The sequence below is a fragment of the Rhinolophus sinicus genome, chromosome 1 (assembly GCF_057876585.1).
Source record: "Rhinolophus sinicus isolate RSI-liver-muscle chromosome 1, RSI-T2T, whole genome shotgun sequence".
In the NCBI taxonomy this organism is placed as follows: Eukaryota; Metazoa; Chordata; class Mammalia; order Chiroptera; family Rhinolophidae; genus Rhinolophus; species Rhinolophus sinicus.
In genome coordinates this window covers 76769316-76788619 of record NC_142501.1, presented here as the reverse complement: position 1 = coordinate 76788619, position 19304 = coordinate 76769316, and the positions used below count along the sequence as shown (strand labels likewise).

Here is a 19304-nt window from a genome sequence, read left to right as displayed (position 1 = left end):
TTCCATATGCATGAGCTGTGGACTTCACTAAATCTCTCAAAGGATCACAAACCACAAACAACTGGCATCTGGCCTCGCTATGTCCTGTACTTCTTGCTAAGCAGCCCCAAGCCCAGCACTAGCAGAAACCAGCCTCGATTCAAAGCTCAGCTTCTCACAGGCACCTCATAACCCAGCACAAGTGGCAATCATCTGCAGATCACTTTGTAACTCATAACAAGTGGCCCCACGCAGGGCACAGGCAGTGGCTAAACTTGGTCTGCAACAGAGCCCCTCCCAAGAGGCCTCAGAACCAACACACCCAGTGGCAAGCTTTAGAGCACACCAGGGCAACACCCAACCACCTCCACAAATGACTCACCCAAAGGGCAGACTGGGCAGTCACCAGAGCCTTCTAAAGGGAATCCTGCTCTGTAGAGTCAGTCCCCACACAATAGCTCCTCCACTGTAGTCACAGACAGTTCTCACTGGCCCAATCAGCCTGAGGGTTAATCCCTCCATTGATGTGCAAATATCATCCAAGGCTCAACTACAACAGGAGGGCACACACAACCCACACAAGGGACATTCCTGAAACACCCAGCTCAGGTGACCAGGGAGACTGTATCACTGGGCCACATAGGACACCTAGTACATAAAGCCATTCGACTAAGACCAGCAGACACAGTAGCTCTACCTAATATATATAGAAAAACCCAGGGAGGCAGCCAAAATGAGGAGACAAAGAAACATGTCCCAAATGAAGGAACAGAATAAAGCTAAAAAGAAAAAAAAAAAGAATCAAACAAAATGGAGACAAATCTTCCAGATACAGAGTTCAAAACACTGGTTGGAAGGATGCTCGTGAGAACTTCAAGAAAGAGCTAGAAAATATAAAAAAGAACCAGTCAGAAGTCAAGAATACAATAACTGAAAAGAATAATATATTAGAGGGAATCAATACTAGATTATATGAAGCAGAGGACTGAAACAGAAATTTATAAGACAAGGTAGCAGAAAACACCCAATCACAACAGCAAAAAGAAAAAAAGAATAAAAAACAATGAGGATAACTTAAGGAGCCTCAGGGACAATATCAAGTGTACCCATGTTCTCATCATTGGGATACCAGAAGGAGAGGAGCGAGAGCAAGGAATTGAAAACATATTTTAAAAAAATAATGACAGAAAACTTCCTTAACCTGGAGAAGGAAACAGACATACAAGCCCAGGAAGCATAGAGAGTCCCAAAGAAGATGAACCCAAACAGGCCACCCTAAGACACATCATAATTAAAATGCCAAAACTTAAATACAGAATGTTAAAAGCAGCAAGACAAAAGCAGTTAGTTACCTACAAAGGAGCTCCCATAAGACTGTCGGATGATTTCTCAACAGAAACTTTACAGGCCAGAAGTGATTGGTACAAAATATTCAAATTGATGAAAATAAAGGACCTACAACCAAGATTACTCAACCCAGCAAGGCTATCATTTAGAATTGAGGGACAGATAAAGAGCTTCCCATACAAAAAAAGGCTAAAGGTGTTCACTGCCACCAAACCAGTATTACAAGAATTGTTAAAGGGACTTCTTTAAGAAGAAGATGAAAAAGATTAAAAAATATGAATAATAAAGTGGCAATAACTACATATCTATCAACAATTACTTTCAATTTAAATGGATTAAGTGCTTCTATCAAAAGACAGAGGGTGGCTGAATGGTTAAGTAAACAAACCCTGACATATGCTTCCTACAAGAGACTCACTTCAATTTGAAAGACAAACATAGACTGAAAGTAAAGGGATGGAAAAAGATATTTCATGAAAATGGAAACAAACAAACAGAAAATCTGGGGTAGCAATACTTATACTAAACAAAATAGACTTTAAAACAAAGGCTATAAAAAGAGATAAAGAAGGACCCACTAATCCTACTTTTGGTTATTTATCAGAAGAAATCCAAAACACTACTTCGAAGGGACATGTGTGTGCATCCATATGTTCACTGCAGTATTATTTGCAATAACCAAGTTATGATGGCAACCTGGGGGTCCATCAACGGATGAATAGAGACGTAGTCCATTTATTCAATGGAATATTACTCATCCATAAAAAGGAATGAAATCTTGCTATCTGCAACAACATGGAGGGACCTAGAGGGCATTGTGTTGAGTGCAGTATGTCAGACAGAGAATATCAAATACCATATGATTTCACTTATATGTGGAATCTAAGGAACAAAATAAACAAACAAAACAGAAACAAATTCATAGATACAGAGAACATTTTGATGGTTGCCAGATGGGCAGGGGCTTGGGGGAATGACTGAAAAAGAGGAAGGGATTAAGAAATACAAATTGGTAGTTACAAAATAGTTATGTGAATGTAAAATATACAATAAGGAATATAGTCAACAATATTGTAATAACTATGTATGGTGTCAGATGGGTACCAGATTTATCAGGGTGATCATTTCATAAGTTACATAAATATCTAATCACTATGTTGTACACCTGAAATTAATATAAAACTCCCATTGTATGTCAACTGTAATTGAAAAATAAAAATTTATTTTAAAAAAAAGCAAGAAAACAAAAAAAGATATTCAGATTGGAAAGAAAACACTAAAACTGTCTCTATTCACAGACCACTTGATTATCTACATAGGAAATTTCAAGGAATGTACAAAAACAAACAAATGAGAAAGGCTAAGACTTATAAGAGAATTTAACAAGATCATAAGATACATATCCATTTATAAAAATCAATATATTTCCACTAGTATGAAAATTTGGAAACCGAAATTTTAAAAAATCTATAATAGCTAAAAAAACTTAACACTTAGGTATAAACTAACAAAATTATGTCCAGAATCTGTAAACTAAAAATACAAAATGTTGACAAAACATATCAAAAAGACCTAAGTTAATGAAGAAATATTCAAAGTTCATTAATTGGAGGATTTAGTATAGTTAGATAATTTTTCCCAAATCAATCTATATAGATTCAACACAATCCCCATCAAAATCTATTGTAACAATAGAAAAGCTCATTCTAAAATACATATAGAAAAGATACTACAACATCCAAACAATTATGAAAAAGAAGAGTAAATGTGGACACTATTCAATTTTAAGAAATTCTATAAAGCTATATAGTGTCAAGACATAATAGTATCAGTGAAAAAGATAAATTCAAAGGTCGATGAAACAGAAGATATACTCTAGAAATAGACCCAGTAGAGATACTCTTGAAATAGACTCAGTAAATACTGTCAGCTGACTTTTGATAATGGGACAAAGGCACATCAATGGAGAAATGCCAGTCTTTGCAACAAATGATGCTTGGAATAATTCACACCCATATCAAAAAATAATAATCCTCCATCTACATTTTGCACCATATACACAAATATCCCTCAGAATGTAAATGCCAACTGATATAAAATGTAAAATAATAAAACTAAATGTAAAATGTAAAACTATACAACTCTTAGATGAAAACAAAGGAGAAAATATGTATGACCTTGGGTTAGGAAAGAATTCTTAGATACACCAACATCATGACTCATAAAAGAAAAATTTGATGAATTAGACTTTATCAATATGAAAATCACTTTTGCTCTGTTAAGGATAGTTTTAAGAGAATAAAAAGACCAGCCACAGACTGGAAGAAAATATTTTCAAATTGCATATCAGAAAAAGGACTTGTATCCAGAATATCTAAAGAACTTTCAAAATTGAACAATAAGAAAACAACCTTTTTTTTTTTTTTTAATGGGCAGATTTTAACAAATATTTCACCAAAAAAAGATATATGGATGGCCAATAAGTATGTGAAAAGATGTCCAACATATTCGTCATTACAGACAAGCAAATTAAAAGCACAGTGAGATATCATTATGTATCTATTAGAATGATGTAAATAAAGAATAATGAAAATTCCAAGTGCTGATAAGGATGGAAGAAATAGGACCCCCTTGAGCAGTGCTTCTAGGAATGTAAAATGGCATGGCCACTCTAGAAAACAATTTGGCCGTTTCTTATAAACCAAAATATACACTTGAGTGTATAACCCAGTAAACTAGGTATTTATCCTAGAGAAGTGAAAAGTAATTTTCATACACACACACACACACACACACACACACACACACACACACACTGTACTTGAATGTATATTACAGCATTATATGTAATGGCTTCAAACTAGAAACAATCCAAATATCCCTTATAGGGTGAATGGATATATAAACTGGTCGTACATCCACACAATGGAATACTGCATAGCAATATAAAAGGACAAATTATTGATATACACAGAAACTTGGATGGATCTCAAATGTATTTCCCTAAATGAAACAACCCAGTCTCGAAAGCTTACATACTGTACTATTTCATTTATATGACATTCTAGGGAAGGCAAAAATATAGGAACAGAGGAAAATCAGTGGTTACCAGTAGTTGGAGATAGGGAGGGTCAGAAAACAAAAGTCACATTATGAGGGAATTCTTTGGTAGTGTTGAAATTTTTCTCTATCTTATCTGTGGTAATGGTTACAAATATCTATACAAGTAAAAAACTCAGAATTATACAACAAAAAACGTGGATTTTACTCTATGTAAAGGTGAAAAATTAAAAACGTTTTTAAAAAGTCTTCTGGGACTTTTTGTAATTTACAGAGGAAGAAAATTCTCAGGATTTAAGCATACAATAATTTTTTTAAATTTACACCACTTAAGGATTATATGCAAATCTGGTTATCAAGCAGAAGCAAATCAAGAAGCTAGAAGCAATCGAGTAGCACGTATCAAGAAGCAAATACATATGTAGACTCTCCCATAAATAACAACTATATGTAAGTGCTATTATAAAAGTGCTTCAAACACTACATCCCAGACAGGAATGGGGGAGTAGGAGAACATGAAAACCCACAGGAGAGGAAGTGAGGTGAGGAACATACTAGAGTAACCTAGCCTCTGCTTCAAATGAAGGGTGCGGCAATTTTCCAGGCAGAATGACTTAACCTTGATATTGACTCCCACTCAGCTCTGCTCCTAAACATTACCTAGAAGAGAAGACCAATATCCATCAATACCTCTTCAATGGCACCTGCAGAAATCCTGTGACCTGCAACATTTATCACATCATCAACTCGAGACATAACATACAAATAGCCTTCTTCATCCATGTAACCAGCATCCATGGTGTCATAGTATCCCTGAAAATAAGAATAAATAATGTCTAATTAGCATGTACTGGAAGGTACTGTAATCATGTGTAAGCTTGGTAAAATATACAATGTGATAGAATTGAATTTTCTGTATGCATTTGATTTTTTCCCCCTAACTAGCCTATGGAATTTAATTACTTCTGAAAGCTTACTAGAATCTCTTTGCTCCTCTAATAACCAGAAATAATTAAAGTGTCTTATACATGTTTAATTTAAGTGTTTGAACTTAGAATTGCAAAATTTATGACCTTAATTTCCTTTTTTTAATTGAGAAGTAATAGCTAAATATTTCCAATATACTTTGGTATTGCAAAGTAATTCCTTGGTAGAGTTCTCCTTTAATTGTGTTAATTTTCAAAAGCTTTAAAGCTCTCTGAATAATTACACAACAGAATACAGTTTATTCACATGCATTTGGATTAAACTAGAGCTTCAGTGAAATTATAGTTAAGTATTAGTATGAAATTTTATTTTTAATCAACTCAAAGTAGCAGCACATCTTCACTGGCACAGAAGACACAATAGAATGAAGAATCAAGAAGAATAAGTAGAAAGAAAGAAATATTACTTCCCTAATGCTTCTGAGTTGTTTCGATACCTATGTTTATGAGCATGGACTTTAGGAAATCCCAATGAGTCACTATTTGTGTTTCTTAATCTTTCTGATGTTCAGTATACCCATCTATTACCGGTAAATGGGGTAACGAACTATGCCTAATAAGTCTTTTGTGAAGCATAAAGGAGATGGTGTATATAAAGAGGGCAGACCCTGGCACATCATGAGCCCTCAATAATTGGCGCTTTTACTGCAATTACTATTAGAGAGACATTCTGGAGTATAGTTAAAGATTATGGACTCTGGAGCCAGACAACATGGGCTCAAATGTTAGCTCTGTTACTTCCAAGCTGTGTGCAAGTTATTCAGCCCTTCTGAATTGTTATTAACCCCTTATGAGAGCTTTGAGGTCAGGGTAATGAGACAGAGTCTAAAGACACTACCTATAGTTTCATCATAAACTGGGGCTTTGAAGGAGCTTTCAATCTTAAAGGTGATCACGTTAAAACCACATGCATATATTATTTGCCATGGCAGGTTGCAATTAATCATACCTGTATTCTGAGGATTTAACTGTGACCCATCAGGCAGATAGATTGGGCCGACTGGAGTCAAATGTACTGACAAATCTTTCCTGCCAAGTCCCTCAGGGTCATGTTTAATCATGGCTACTGAGGTCATTTAGCTCTGAGATCTCTTTCTAAATGAAGCTATTTTAATTCTTGTCATTCATCTCGTTGATTAGGTTAGCTGTCCTTCACCTCACAAATAAAAAAGATAGAATGCTAAACACTTAGATTCACTTTTTAAATGAAATTCTAATCATTCATTCTTTTTACCTTGTGCACAATAAGGACCAGGTATCTCTCTCAGGGAAATAGAAGTGGAAAGATAGCAGAAGGGTGATTGTTGGACCCTGATGTGTATTATAAATAAAGTGCTATTATAAACACAAAAAACATAACGGTGGCACAGAATAACAAGTAAATGGAAAACAGAAAACAGGAAGATACTTTTCGTTTTCTAGGACACTGGATGTTGGGTGTTGAGAATACTGGCTCTGTATTTTAAAATAAAGAGTTGAGAATACTCAGGAAACAATACCAAAAATAGGTACAGGGATGAAAAAATACAACTTCTGACAAACCAAATTTTGCTCACATGACCAGGAGCAGAGCAGGTAAAGTGGTCCTAATAATAGCATACAATTCTGACCCGGTGCTTTCAGTCTGTGCATAGAGGTCCAAAGGAAGACATAATATAGAAAGCCCAAAAAAGTTTTAACTTCACAAAAAATTTCCTGATACCGAGGGCAGTTAAAATCCAGGAATCAGGGTCAGCCGGAAGGCTCAGTTTAGAGCGCTAGCTCTTAACAACAAGGTTGCCTATTTGATTCCCACAGGGGCCAGTGAGCTGCACCCTCTACAACTAGGTTGAAAACAACAGCTTGAGTTGGAGCTGGGCCACAGATGGACAGCCAGTTGGCTCAGTGGTTAGAGTGCGGTGCTCATAACACCAAGGTTGCCAGTTCGAGTCCCACATGGACCAGTGGGAAGCAACGGCTTGAGCTTGGAGTTGAGATGGCTCAGTGGTTAGAGCAAGGTGCTCATTAACACCAAGGTTGCTGGTTCGAGTCTCACATGGGCCAGAGAGCTGCACCCTCCACAGCTAGATCGAAAACAATGACTTGACTTAGAGCTGAGCTGCATCCTCCACAACTAGATTGAAAAACAACTTGACATGGAGCTGATGGGTCCTAGAAAAACACACTGTTCCCCAATTTAAAAAAAAAAAAATCCAGGAATAGCTGCTGAGAGAACTGAGAAATGTCTATGTCCAGAGACTGATAAAAACAAATATAAAAATGACTTATTTAGACGTTTGTGGTTTGGGCATTCTTATCCCTGAGATCTGGAATCTGGTCCAGACAACCTTTAAAAATTGCTTTGTGATCTATAATTCTAGGAGCGAGCTGCTCAATTTAATAGGCAATAACTATAGAGAAGTATATAATAAAGTAAAAGAAAAAGTATAATAAAGTTCTTACAGGAAATTTTTCGAAGTATAAATGCTTGAATGCCTCCTGATTCTTCCAGAGTCCTGAAAATGCCCCAGGCGGTAATGGCAACCTTGTATAAAAACAGAGCAGTTAGAATTATGATGAAAGTGGTAATAAAGAGAGATTAATTAGAACTAATAATTTTCCAGTGTGATGGATAATTACAACTTAAATTTCATACTATAGTGTGACCCCTAAATCTGCTGGACAGATCATGTCTAATTGAGGCTGAAGTATTAATAGTTGACCATGACATAGCAGAGTCGTTGAGGGATGACTACAGTTGCAGGAAAAGGCACAAAAGGGCACACATTTGGCATTCATATAGTTATTAGCTGCAATCATTGTTCCAATAAGAAGCATAGCATCTGAAAAAATAAACCAAAATGTGTAACTGAATTACTTTTTTTAAAAATTAAAATGTACTAGAGTGACAATTGTTAGTAAAATTACATAGGTTTCAAGTGAATTACTTTTTAAGAGAAATAGCCTTCCACCATAGACAAATACATTTTGTTTTAAAGTACCAACTGCCACTTTTGCCTGCCTCTTCGTGTAATGGAATGCTCCAATGAAACATCCCATGAACAAAATTATTTTCACAATCAGCGTGCTTCCCGCCTCTGAGAATTCCCTCTCACTATTCTCTCTGCTATTCTTTCTTTTCATGAACATCCAGACCTATGTGATTTCTCCTTCTTATGAACACATGAAGATATGTGAGCATATAAAATGGAAGGTAGCGTATATTTTTTCTTTCTAACCAAATTCCTCCTACAGTCCCTTCTTTCCTCCATAGTACCAAACTGGTGTTATACACATGGCAAGGGCTCTATCTATCTAGTATCTATCTATCTATCTATCTATCTATCTATCTATCTATCTATCTATCATCTTCATATAAATAAATTTTAAAATTCTCATATAAGTTCCCTGTAGGAAGTGCCACCTAACAAAAATTTACCACTCAATGTGTCTTCTGAACATGGAAACTTTTTAGATGCTTTATAGTTTGGAAATTTAGATGCCATAAAACTGAAGGATTTTCAAAAACCTACCCTCCTGTACTCACACAATAAAAATACTCAGGTGAAGCCATGACTTCACAGTGCTGATGGTGAGAAAATCAAAAACAAAATAGACATGGCTATTGCCCACATGAGGCACCGTCACACACCCGTCACCGTAATATCAGACCTCCAAGACATCGAACGGTGTTGTCACATTCTGTCAGGCAGAACATGGGATCAGGTGACAAGTGGGATCATCAGCGCAGCTGCGCTTGCCCATTTCCACCCCGTCCGGCCTCCCAGCAGGTCCTCCCATGCTAGGTCTTCTTTTTGTACTATTTTAAGATGGAGGGAAAATACTACGTCTACATTTCTGGACCTCATGTAATTACATAAAATGTATGTGACAGCATTTTGTAATCTATTAAAGAAAAAAAAAAACTACAGAGATATGGCTATGTTGTTGCTGTTGCTCTTTTTACTATTACTGTTTATCAGGAAACCTGCTGAAGGCAGCAAGCTGAAGCAGGTAATCCCTTCAGATGCTTTTAACTGATGTTGCTATGTTATCCTTCTAAATCACCACGTATATAATTTAACTCCATCAGTTTGTTTTAGTTCTTAATATTTTAAAAGCAAGTGTAAAAAATCATTGATTATTAAACATTAAAATAAAATATACGTGGGGCAACCACTAAAACTCATTCAATTTCACAGCATTTTCAGGATGCTGAGGATAAAGAGGTGAAGAGGACACTAAGATGAGGGGGTCAATCAAAAACCAATATGGGCCCAAAGAAATAACATCGATAAGGGAAGCCAACTAAGTGTAAAATAAACAACAATAAATCTGACGGAGATGCATTCTGCTCGCATATTAAGTAAATAATTTTCAGTTGTTTCCAAGAAATATATCATGATATGTAGTCGTTGCTGTCTTTCATAGCAACATTTTTTTTTTTTATAAGACACATGGGTATAAGAATGTATCTCCCAACAATAATAAAAATAAAAGGTAATTGTGATAATAAGTGGCAACTGACATTCAGGCCGGACTGGGGACAACAGAGAGTGGTGGGCTCTGAGGCAAATTAGAACTCACATTTCAGGCCTAATGGGAGCAGCTTTTTCTTAGTGCCACCCAGTTGCTGATATACAGAAATTCTGATCCAAATCCTTAAACACACAACATTGCCTATACTAAAAACTATATATGTGTATATATATGAGGACATATTGTTAAACAAGCATCTCTTTCATTTGTTTTTTAAATATGGAAAGCTTCACAAATTTGCATGTTATCCTTGCACAAGGGTCATGCTAATCTTCTCTGTATTGTTCCAATTTTAGTATATATGCTGCTAAAGCAAGCACCATCTCTTTCATTTTATCTGCCCCAAAACCAAGCTTTTGATCCAACAGCATCCATACTTTCTCCTCACAGTAAATGGAGATACCTAAATGTTTGCAATAATAATCCAAATGATAGTATTTAGTGTACTGAACATGGAATTTCCTGGTGGCCTAGTATATACTTAATTCAGGTATGTACATGGGACCAAGCATTTAGCATTTTCTGGTAAGAGTGTTACTGGCAAGAAAGGGAATATTTTATTTCCCAGAAGTTGGTTAATTTGCAATCTCTACTCTTCAAAGAAGATGCTAGATAATCTGTGTTTTCTCTTACTTCCTGAGAAAAACATGGTACTAGAAATAAGTAATATATAAATTATATTCTTATAATTAATTAAAGCATAGAGGATTAAAGTATAAGTAGCCATCTTCCAAAACCGTAAGCTTTAAGGACACAGGCTTTTTCAGCTGTTGCATGAAACTTTAAATATCTTCATAAATTTTCTGAGGAACAGGAACAGTATGGATTATTATACCATTTCTCATCCCCATGAGAAAGGTCTGTGTAAGTTGGAATATACATATAGACCTTGGAAATTAAGAATAACATACTAAGAGTATGATCCAGAGAGTACAGAATAAGGAGGAGAAATCAAAGCCAGATACCAGTGTTAGAGAAGGACTAATAATAATAATAATAATAATAATAATAATAAAATAAGACCATTGAACAAAAATAAAATAAGAGGTGTATGAGAACTAAGAGAAAGTAGTGTCTCAGGAGCCATCAGAGCACAGTTTTAATATTGGCTGAGTGTTCAACAAGGTCAAATGAAAAGCAAATGTTGTGTGATAGTGGATTCAACAGAGGTCATGATACTTAGTAATTAAAATGGTTTGAGCATCCTCAGGACTGCCATTTCCATAGAGAGGAGCTGGCAATAACTGGCGTGATTGAGGAGGAAACAAGAAGTAAGTGGAGGCAGCAAAGTTAGACTACACTTTTTAAAAGTTTGTGGTTAACTGGAAGGAGAGATATAAATTGGTGGCTTAATGCAGAGAGGCAGGCTGATTTAGGACGGGGAAGATTGGCGTAGATGTAGCCAATGGAGAGAGGAAGAAAATATGAAAGTTAGAGAAACAAACACCAGAGGAATTATACAATTGTTTTATTCATTCATTCATTCATTTATTCATTCATTCACGCATGCATGAGTGCATTAACACATGCATTTATTTTCTCCCTTCAATCAATATTTGTTGGGTAGGTTCCTGGCATTCTTCAGTCACCCTGTTAGACATTAATGATACAAAAATATAAACTCTGGTTTCAGACACAAGGAGATTCTGGCATATTGTGTACAACAACAAATGAGTATCTTTAAAATAAGGAGAAAGACTTTCGTGAATGACGTCTATTCCATTAACTTAATGAAATACTGACAAAATGTAACCATTTAAGATGTTTGTCAGGCAATAAACCCTGTACTGCCAGGAGCTCTTGGAATGGATGATTTTATACTGGGAATGCAAAGTTGGAATCTAACTTCAGGATTCTCTGGGGAACAGGAGCCATGTCTTCAATTTATTTCTGTTACCCTGGGGATTCCTGAGGAGCCAGTGAATATACACCATCCTTAATCTGGGATCAGTGCCATCTAGGAGTTTTATATTTCAGATTGGTCAGGAATGTATTACCTTCCACAGTGATGAATAGTCTCCTCCTCCCTTAGCTGTTTAAGGATTTCTCTGCATTCTGATGCCTCCCTCTTACCGCCCCCACCAAGACACAAGTATCAAAACTGGACCAAAACTTAGATCATCTCAGTACACTAAATACTAATTCATTTTGATGATTATTACAAACATTTAGGCACCTCCATTTACTGGGAGAAGTCAGTATGGATGCTGATGGATGAAAACCTTGGATTTGGGGCAGATAAAATGAAAGAGATGGTGGTTGATCGCTTGCACTAGCTAAGATATGGTCCCACTGGAAATGGCATAGGTGTCTGTCCCAAGTCACTTTTGAGATGCCCCCAGAATATTACTTCATTATTCCCAAGTATAACTGAGGAACAGAGTGGAAAGCAAGATGCAAAATTGCACTTGGTAATTAGCAGGATAAATTAAGGGAATGCTATTTGTTGCTCACTAATAAAGTCTGGTATCTTTAAAAATCCAGATGTTGTTATTTGAATATTGAAAATAAACTCTGAAGAAAGAACCCTGGAAGATGCCGTGTAATCGTCCTAAAGAAAAGCAGAAAAGAGAAGGTTACAGAATTGTGTTTTTGAATATGTAGCAACGAAGTAAAACATGTGAGAAGAGAAGCAATAAACTCCAGACAGAAGTTAGGTGTATCCGAGCTAGAGCGCAGAGCAGAATTTTGTATTCCAGATTAATACCTTCCTTGTTGCCATCCTAATTATTCTACATTAAATGCAGCTCTTCCTTCTGGAATAGGGGGTGGACTGGGGCTCTTGTTCCAAAGTGATAAAAAAAAAAAAAAAAAACTTTTTTCCTGTACTTACAGTAATATAAAAATACATTGGACTGGCAGAAGGAAGGAAAATTTATGAAAATACTAAGAAATATGCTGTTTAATGTCTATACTCATCCTTCAAATCCAAGATCAACTGTCACCACTCTGTGATACCTTCCTCAACTCTTCCAATTTTCCAAGCAGACTGACAAGGGGAGTTTCGTTACAACCCATCCAGTAGTGCATCAGGAGATCCTCTTAGAGTATGTCCTTTCCAAAGAGACCATTCTTAAGGGGAAAGAAGGATAACAGAGGCAGGGAGGCAGCAGTGACACGTGTGTGTGTGGGAGGTGAGAGGGAAGCATCAGAATGCACAGAAATCCTTAAATAGCTAAGGGAGGAGGAGACCATTTGTCTCTGTAGCAGGTAACACATTCCTGGCCAATCTGAATTATAAAAGTCCTCGATGCCACTGATCCCAGATAAAGTATGGTCTTTGTTCACTGCTCCATCAGGAATCCCCATGGTAACAAAAATAAATTGAAGACATAACTCTTGTTCCCTAGAGAATCCTGAAGTTAGATACCAACTTTACACTCCCAGTATTTCCTATGGGGTCTTCAGGCTTTCCTTGAGGTTTCCATATGAAGCTACTTTTTGTCTCCCCAGAAGAAACTGACTGGGCCATAATTTCTTTCTCTCTGGGCAGACAAATGACTGAGTAATAATTACGAGTTCGATCTGTGTAACTACTAATGATGTTTTTAGATTCCCATGTCTAAAATGAGGATGTATCTGTCCCACAGTCTACCTCACAGTGTTGTGGTAAGGCTTTAAAAGATTGTACTAAAATCTGTACATCAGATTTAGAAAGGAACGGCATTACAATTACATGACATCCTTGGTTTTACTCAAAGGATACACTGATGAAAAGAAAGATGTCCTGACCCTCTCCCAAGACACAGTGACTGAATTCACTCGTCTAAGCTGTAAAGATGTGAACAAACATCATTAAGGACCCAGAGTTCAGTATCTGGAGGCTGGGAAATTGGCAGGCATCAGAGTAAAAGACACTCAGACCCTGCAGAGTAAAAGTGACACTCGGACAGTTTCCCACTAAATTAACTGCCTAGAATAAGTTTCAAAATCAAAGGAATTTTCTAACAACCATGCAGACATGTAGTTTTCTCTTCTACTGGAAAAGTAAACCCTATGCATGCAAGTAATCTATGAAAACTGCGGGATTCCTGTTTATTACACCCTAAAGTATATAGTAGTTTCAAAATCATTAAAACGTCTACCTTCCAGTTAAGGGATTACCAGGAGAGCAAAGCTGGGAATTCTAGAAAGCCTTAACAAAGGGTTTGAAAAACCAAAGTGGGTCAAAAGTTTTTCTCAAAATTACCACACTTCACTTTTCTGATTTGGTGATGAGTCATCTTAATATAACAAAATGAATCATTACATTTAGTACTATCTTATAAACATGGAAATATGACTATAGCTTCAGATTTTTAAAGAAACTGCCAGAGAAAGATAGTCTCCAACATTATTTATATTATTCATAACTGATTTTACAGTAAAACAGGAAGCTATAGCTGTACTTACTAAAGCAAACAAATGTGGGATTAAAACGATAATCATTTTTATTGACTTATTTTAACATACTTTGAGCCCCATACATTTCAAATAGTCCATGTAAATTTTCCCTTCTATTCTTTATAATCACTATAAGGATAGTTAGTGAACGTAAATAGGATTACGGAATATTGTTCTTTCAAAGACTATTCCACTTTATTATACAAAGCACGCCCAGCAGTGGCTTTTGATGGCCGCTCAGTTTTAAGGCCCTTTTGGACTAAGTCATTCTTATTACTAGTGGCCTCACCCCTTATCCATCTATCCATGCAAAGATAATTAAATATAGCAATATACCATACAAACTGGATCTTTTTCTGAAAAAAGAAAAGCTTGTAATTTTGTTTTTTAAATCATTTGACAAAAGCCACACCTGTAGTTTATCATTGGTTATTATTTCTTAGGAATCATCGAACATATTGAGAAATCATGGGAAGTGAGAAAGTATGACCTAAAACTTGTTTGCAAATAAAATGAAAAATTTATGAAGACTAAATTGACAATAAATTGTTATGATGTTAAATTTTATAGATATTTAACTAAACATGTATTCATTTTTATTCTATATTTCCCAAATTTGGAAATCAATGCATTTCTTAAAGCTTAGAATCTCAGCTATTTTGTGAACCCTGGACACGGTATATAATCCCTAATAAAACGCCTTTTACAGGCCACCAAGTGTTTTCTGGGGCCATGTAGCTGGTCTCTGGAAAGGACCCTGCTTCCCGATCATAGACCTTCTTTAAAATGCGATCTACAGGGAAATAATGATTATCTCTCTAATTACACACTGGTTTTTATTTTAATCACAATAGTTTTTATTAAGTCAAGGAGGTGTGCTTTTTCCTTTCACTTAATTCAGTTAAGTATTTACTTATCATGTGCTCTTAAAAAACATTCATTGGTCATTTTCCGTACTAGGTAAATGATGTACAACCTCTGTGCACACCGAATAGCTATGGACTGACGCAAACAAGTCTTCTTGATAGATGCTAAATATGAAAACATCCTAAGCATACTGCAAGCAGCCATAGGGATACATGAGTAATTTTCAAGTCAATAAATTAAAGTGGAATGGCTACTCGGTGTGTGGGTTTCAAAAGGAAATACTCATTCTCACAGATAAAAATGAGTTTCTTAAATAAGGTTTCAAGAACTGTTTAGTTTTTTTTTTTAAAGAGAGAACTTTGTGAGAACCTTTTTTCCTGATTATTTCTACCTTACCTGGTATATATTATAATAATATATTACATATTTAATATATAATATTTTCAAATACCTAATATTACTATTAACTTAAGGGAGGTATCAGAGTCTACTGTGTCAAATGCCACCACTGGGATCTTGCAAAAAAAAAGTTGCTTTATGAAATAGATGACTCACTGACAGTTAGAAGGTTATATAAAAATGTACTCTGTTAGAGTACTTCTAAATGCTCTTAAAAACCAGGTGCTTCCCTAAGCAAGCTAAACATCCACTCACAATCTTGCGAAGATCAATTCTTCAGCAAGCCCTTCTCCCTCCCCTGCAACATTTTTCCCTTTACAGGTCAAATTCCAACCAGATGTATGTTAACATGGATTCTGATTCAGAAAAATATGTCTACAAATGGTATATTCAATATTTAATTTGCCAAAAAGATGTCTTAAAATTTAAACTTCAAAAAAGTAATGTAGTGCTTGCATGTTTACTGATACCATAAGAATTTGAGAACTGCATCAGAACATGTATCTCCCATTAGCTATCTGTAAGGTTAAAGTATCTGTACCTGAAGAAATACATTATTTTTCAATTACTATTTTTCATTTAATTTTCCAAAGAATTAAAAATGTTTTATTAACCTGAGACCATCTTATACCAATCTGAGAATGCCAAGTAAAAAAAATTATTTCAAGTAATGGGAAAACAAACTTTTCTAAGAGTTGACATGCAATGTCCCTTATTTTTAGCAGCTCATTCAATTTAAACGTATCAGTGAAAATGTCAACATCATGCTAATCAGAGGCACTAAAGCAACCTGTATCAATTATTAAAATGTCACATACTGTGTGTCTCCCAACTTAATCCACTACCATTTCTGCTTCCACCAGCATAACAATTTTGAAATATTGATTTAATCAAAGTAAATTAAAAATTTTTTGCTTCAAATTTTAGCATTTTGCCTATCAAATGAACAATGACGGAAAATGTTAGCAAGAGGTTGTGGTACTTGATGAGTCAGGGATTTTATATTATGCTACTATTTGATCCAATAATTACCTCTTAGAAATCTATTCAGTTCTATAGTAATTATCAGAAAAGGAGAAAAGACAACACAAAAAAATACAATACAGCATAACTTATAATCATAAATAAATATTCAAAAAAAGACAAAGAGGCCTAGAATGGGTACAAACATTTTTAAGAGGCAGAGTAAAAGTTAAAAATACCCCTGAGACAGGGTTAAGGAAAAATAGCAATACATAAGAATAAACTGAATTATTTCAACAATCTAAAATGCTTGCCAAAAAGAGGAAAGTCCAATATATTACAAAAGTAACAGTGTATCGTTGAAGTGTCAGAGTACAGAAACTTTACTTCTTTATGTTTTTGGTATTTAAATCACTTTTCTCATCTATGCATTACTTGTATAATCAGAAAAAGTTATTAAAAAGATGCAAGATTTATCTTTTAAAAAGTTGTATTTAAATTTGTTCTGTGTATTCTCAAACAATACAGAAGCTCTTTCTGTAAGTTCCTCACTAATAATATCATTGCAAGCATTTCATTATTTTCTTAATATTATATATGAATTCTTGCTCTTTAAAATAGTAGTATCGCAAATTTTGCTTACTTTACCACAATATTTCCTAAACACCGAGCCTTCAGTTTTTGCATGTGGTCATCCAAAATCATAACTGCAAAGTAAAATATAAAGAAATAAAAATTTAAATAAAAATGCATAACCTTAACACTTAAATGTTTCCATTATTTTCTGTATTCAACACTGAAAATTCTAGCTTAAGAAAGGTATCTTTTAATTCCTGTGAGACCACAAATGTATTTAAAAAAGCTAAAATGTCTCACAAAACACATAGAGTACAGGCTTTTGATTTCTAATAATATCATAAATTTTCCTTCAGAATCTCCCTGAAATAAAGACCTCATATTTCAAACATGCTAGTAATTTCATCATTTATATTCATATACATTTTAACATATCCTTCCATTCTATCAAAAGCATTAAAAATATATTCAGCTTTTCAAAAATTAAAGGACAACACAAGTAAAGGTTTTAAAAAAACACCAAAAACAATATTTTAAGCAATAAAATAAAGTATTTAAAATCCTGGAAATCCCATTTTTCTGATTTAAGTCCTCCTATCTATTTATAAGTCTTAAAGGTCTATTTAACCTTCTCAAATATTATCCCAATGCTTTTTGTTTTATACTGTTAAAATCCTAAAAGATTTTTAGAAAATCAAAGCTTATATCCACACTCAGTAACCCTCAGTGGAGAAAGAAAAAAAAAAACACCAAAAACTGGAAATGAGGATGTATCATCATGTTTTAAGCTTTAATAGATTCTTTATGTGGCTTCATCCATCAGGTTATTCTATTGAAAGAAGATATGAGAAAAGAACATTATCCCCAGAAAAAAATTAATCACTTTCTTCTTTGTGTGTCCAAAGCACTTTGTTTTAAAACTCTATCCTGACAACTATTAGCAGTGTAGCTATCTGTCTCCCACTAGATTGTGAGTTCATTAAGGGTGGAGACCATGCCTAATTCATCTTTGTTTCTGCAAATCCCAGTACAGTGGCCAATTTACTATGTGCCCCTGAGCACATTATATTACCCCTTCAATTTCCCTATCTAAAAAATGGAAGTAATTCCTTTCCCATAGTGCTGGTAAAACCATTACTTGAAAAAAAATAATAAAGTGACAAGCTTGCATAAGGTACTCAATGAATGTGAAATTAAATGTTACTTTATATTGAATGTATTTCACACAAAAATGGTTTTCTTTCCTTTCCCAAAAGGATACTGCTTTTTTATTATAATATTGAACGTTACATTATGCTTTTGAATCTCTGAATTACCACAAAACACATAAAGATCATGAGTCATAAAGTCAATATATCCTTGGTTATAAATACTTTATTTCTAATGTTTTACTGTGCTGTCTGTAAGGCAATGGTTTTCAGACAATGAGAAACTTCCGTACTGAAATTCCATGAGGCATCAAAGCTTAACTCTTTCTTACAACTGGATATAAAAATGGCACTGAACTACTGAAAGGGAAATGTGTTTAACATCTCCTTTAAGCATCAGCCCCTAAAAATGGCTCAATACGAAAGCAATTTTTCTGACAAAAGGAGTATGGATGACAGAACTGTTCAAAAGGAGGATTTACTAAAACTGGATTCATCTTTCCATGCCTGGAGAAGTCACTGACTTCACAGAATATCTATTTCTACCCTTAAAAAAAAAAAAAAAAAAAAAAATCTTAAGTGTCTTTTTATAAATGTATCTGCTTGCTTAAACCAAATGATCCACATTTTCTTAACTAGGCATTGTCCTAGGAGGAAAATACAATATTTTTATGTGAGAGAAGCAAAAGACAAATCTTTAAATTTTGTAATTTACAAAATTACAAATTGCAAATAAGAACTGTATCTAGGAATCATATTCTGTCCCAAGAAGCTGGGTTTTCCTCATAAATCTATTAAGTTAAATTGTGTGACCTCATGCAAATAACAGAACTTTGTGCTTCATTTTCCTTGTCTATAAAATGAATGTGAGTCTAAATCAAGTCAGTCCATCTGGCTTCTCTGAAATATCAGTACACTACCAGCTAAGAATTAGTTCAGTCTTTCTACTGGCAGATACTGGTGTTAATGCTTCATTGTGTTACATCACAATACAACAACCCTATGAAGCATGTAGAATTATCATTCCCATTTAGAAATAAGGAAATTGAATATTTGAAAAGTTAGATAACTTGTATAA

The 19304-nt window shown here is 34.8% G+C and overlaps 1 protein-coding gene and 1 non-coding gene across 2 annotated transcripts in view; both read right to left on the bottom strand.

Annotated features, from left to right (window-relative positions):
• The window catches only part of ACSS3 (acyl-CoA synthetase short chain family member 3), a 140746-nt gene that overhangs the window by 7698 nt on the left and 113744 nt on the right, over window positions 1-19304 (bottom strand). The window contains exons 11-13 of the mRNA XM_019751290.3: window positions 17146-17209; window positions 7815-7896; window positions 5077-5199 (exon numbers count right to left, since the gene is read on the bottom strand). Of these exons, the coding sequence (XP_019606849.1) occupies window positions 5077-5199; window positions 7815-7896; window positions 17146-17209 (269 nt within the window). The remainder of the gene's footprint in view (window positions 1-5076; window positions 5200-7814; window positions 7897-17145; window positions 17210-19304) is intronic.
• Window positions 10104-10210, bottom strand: LOC141570349 (U6 spliceosomal RNA). Its single transcript, XR_012494344.2, has one exon. It is a non-coding gene; the product is annotated as a U6 spliceosomal RNA (small nuclear RNA).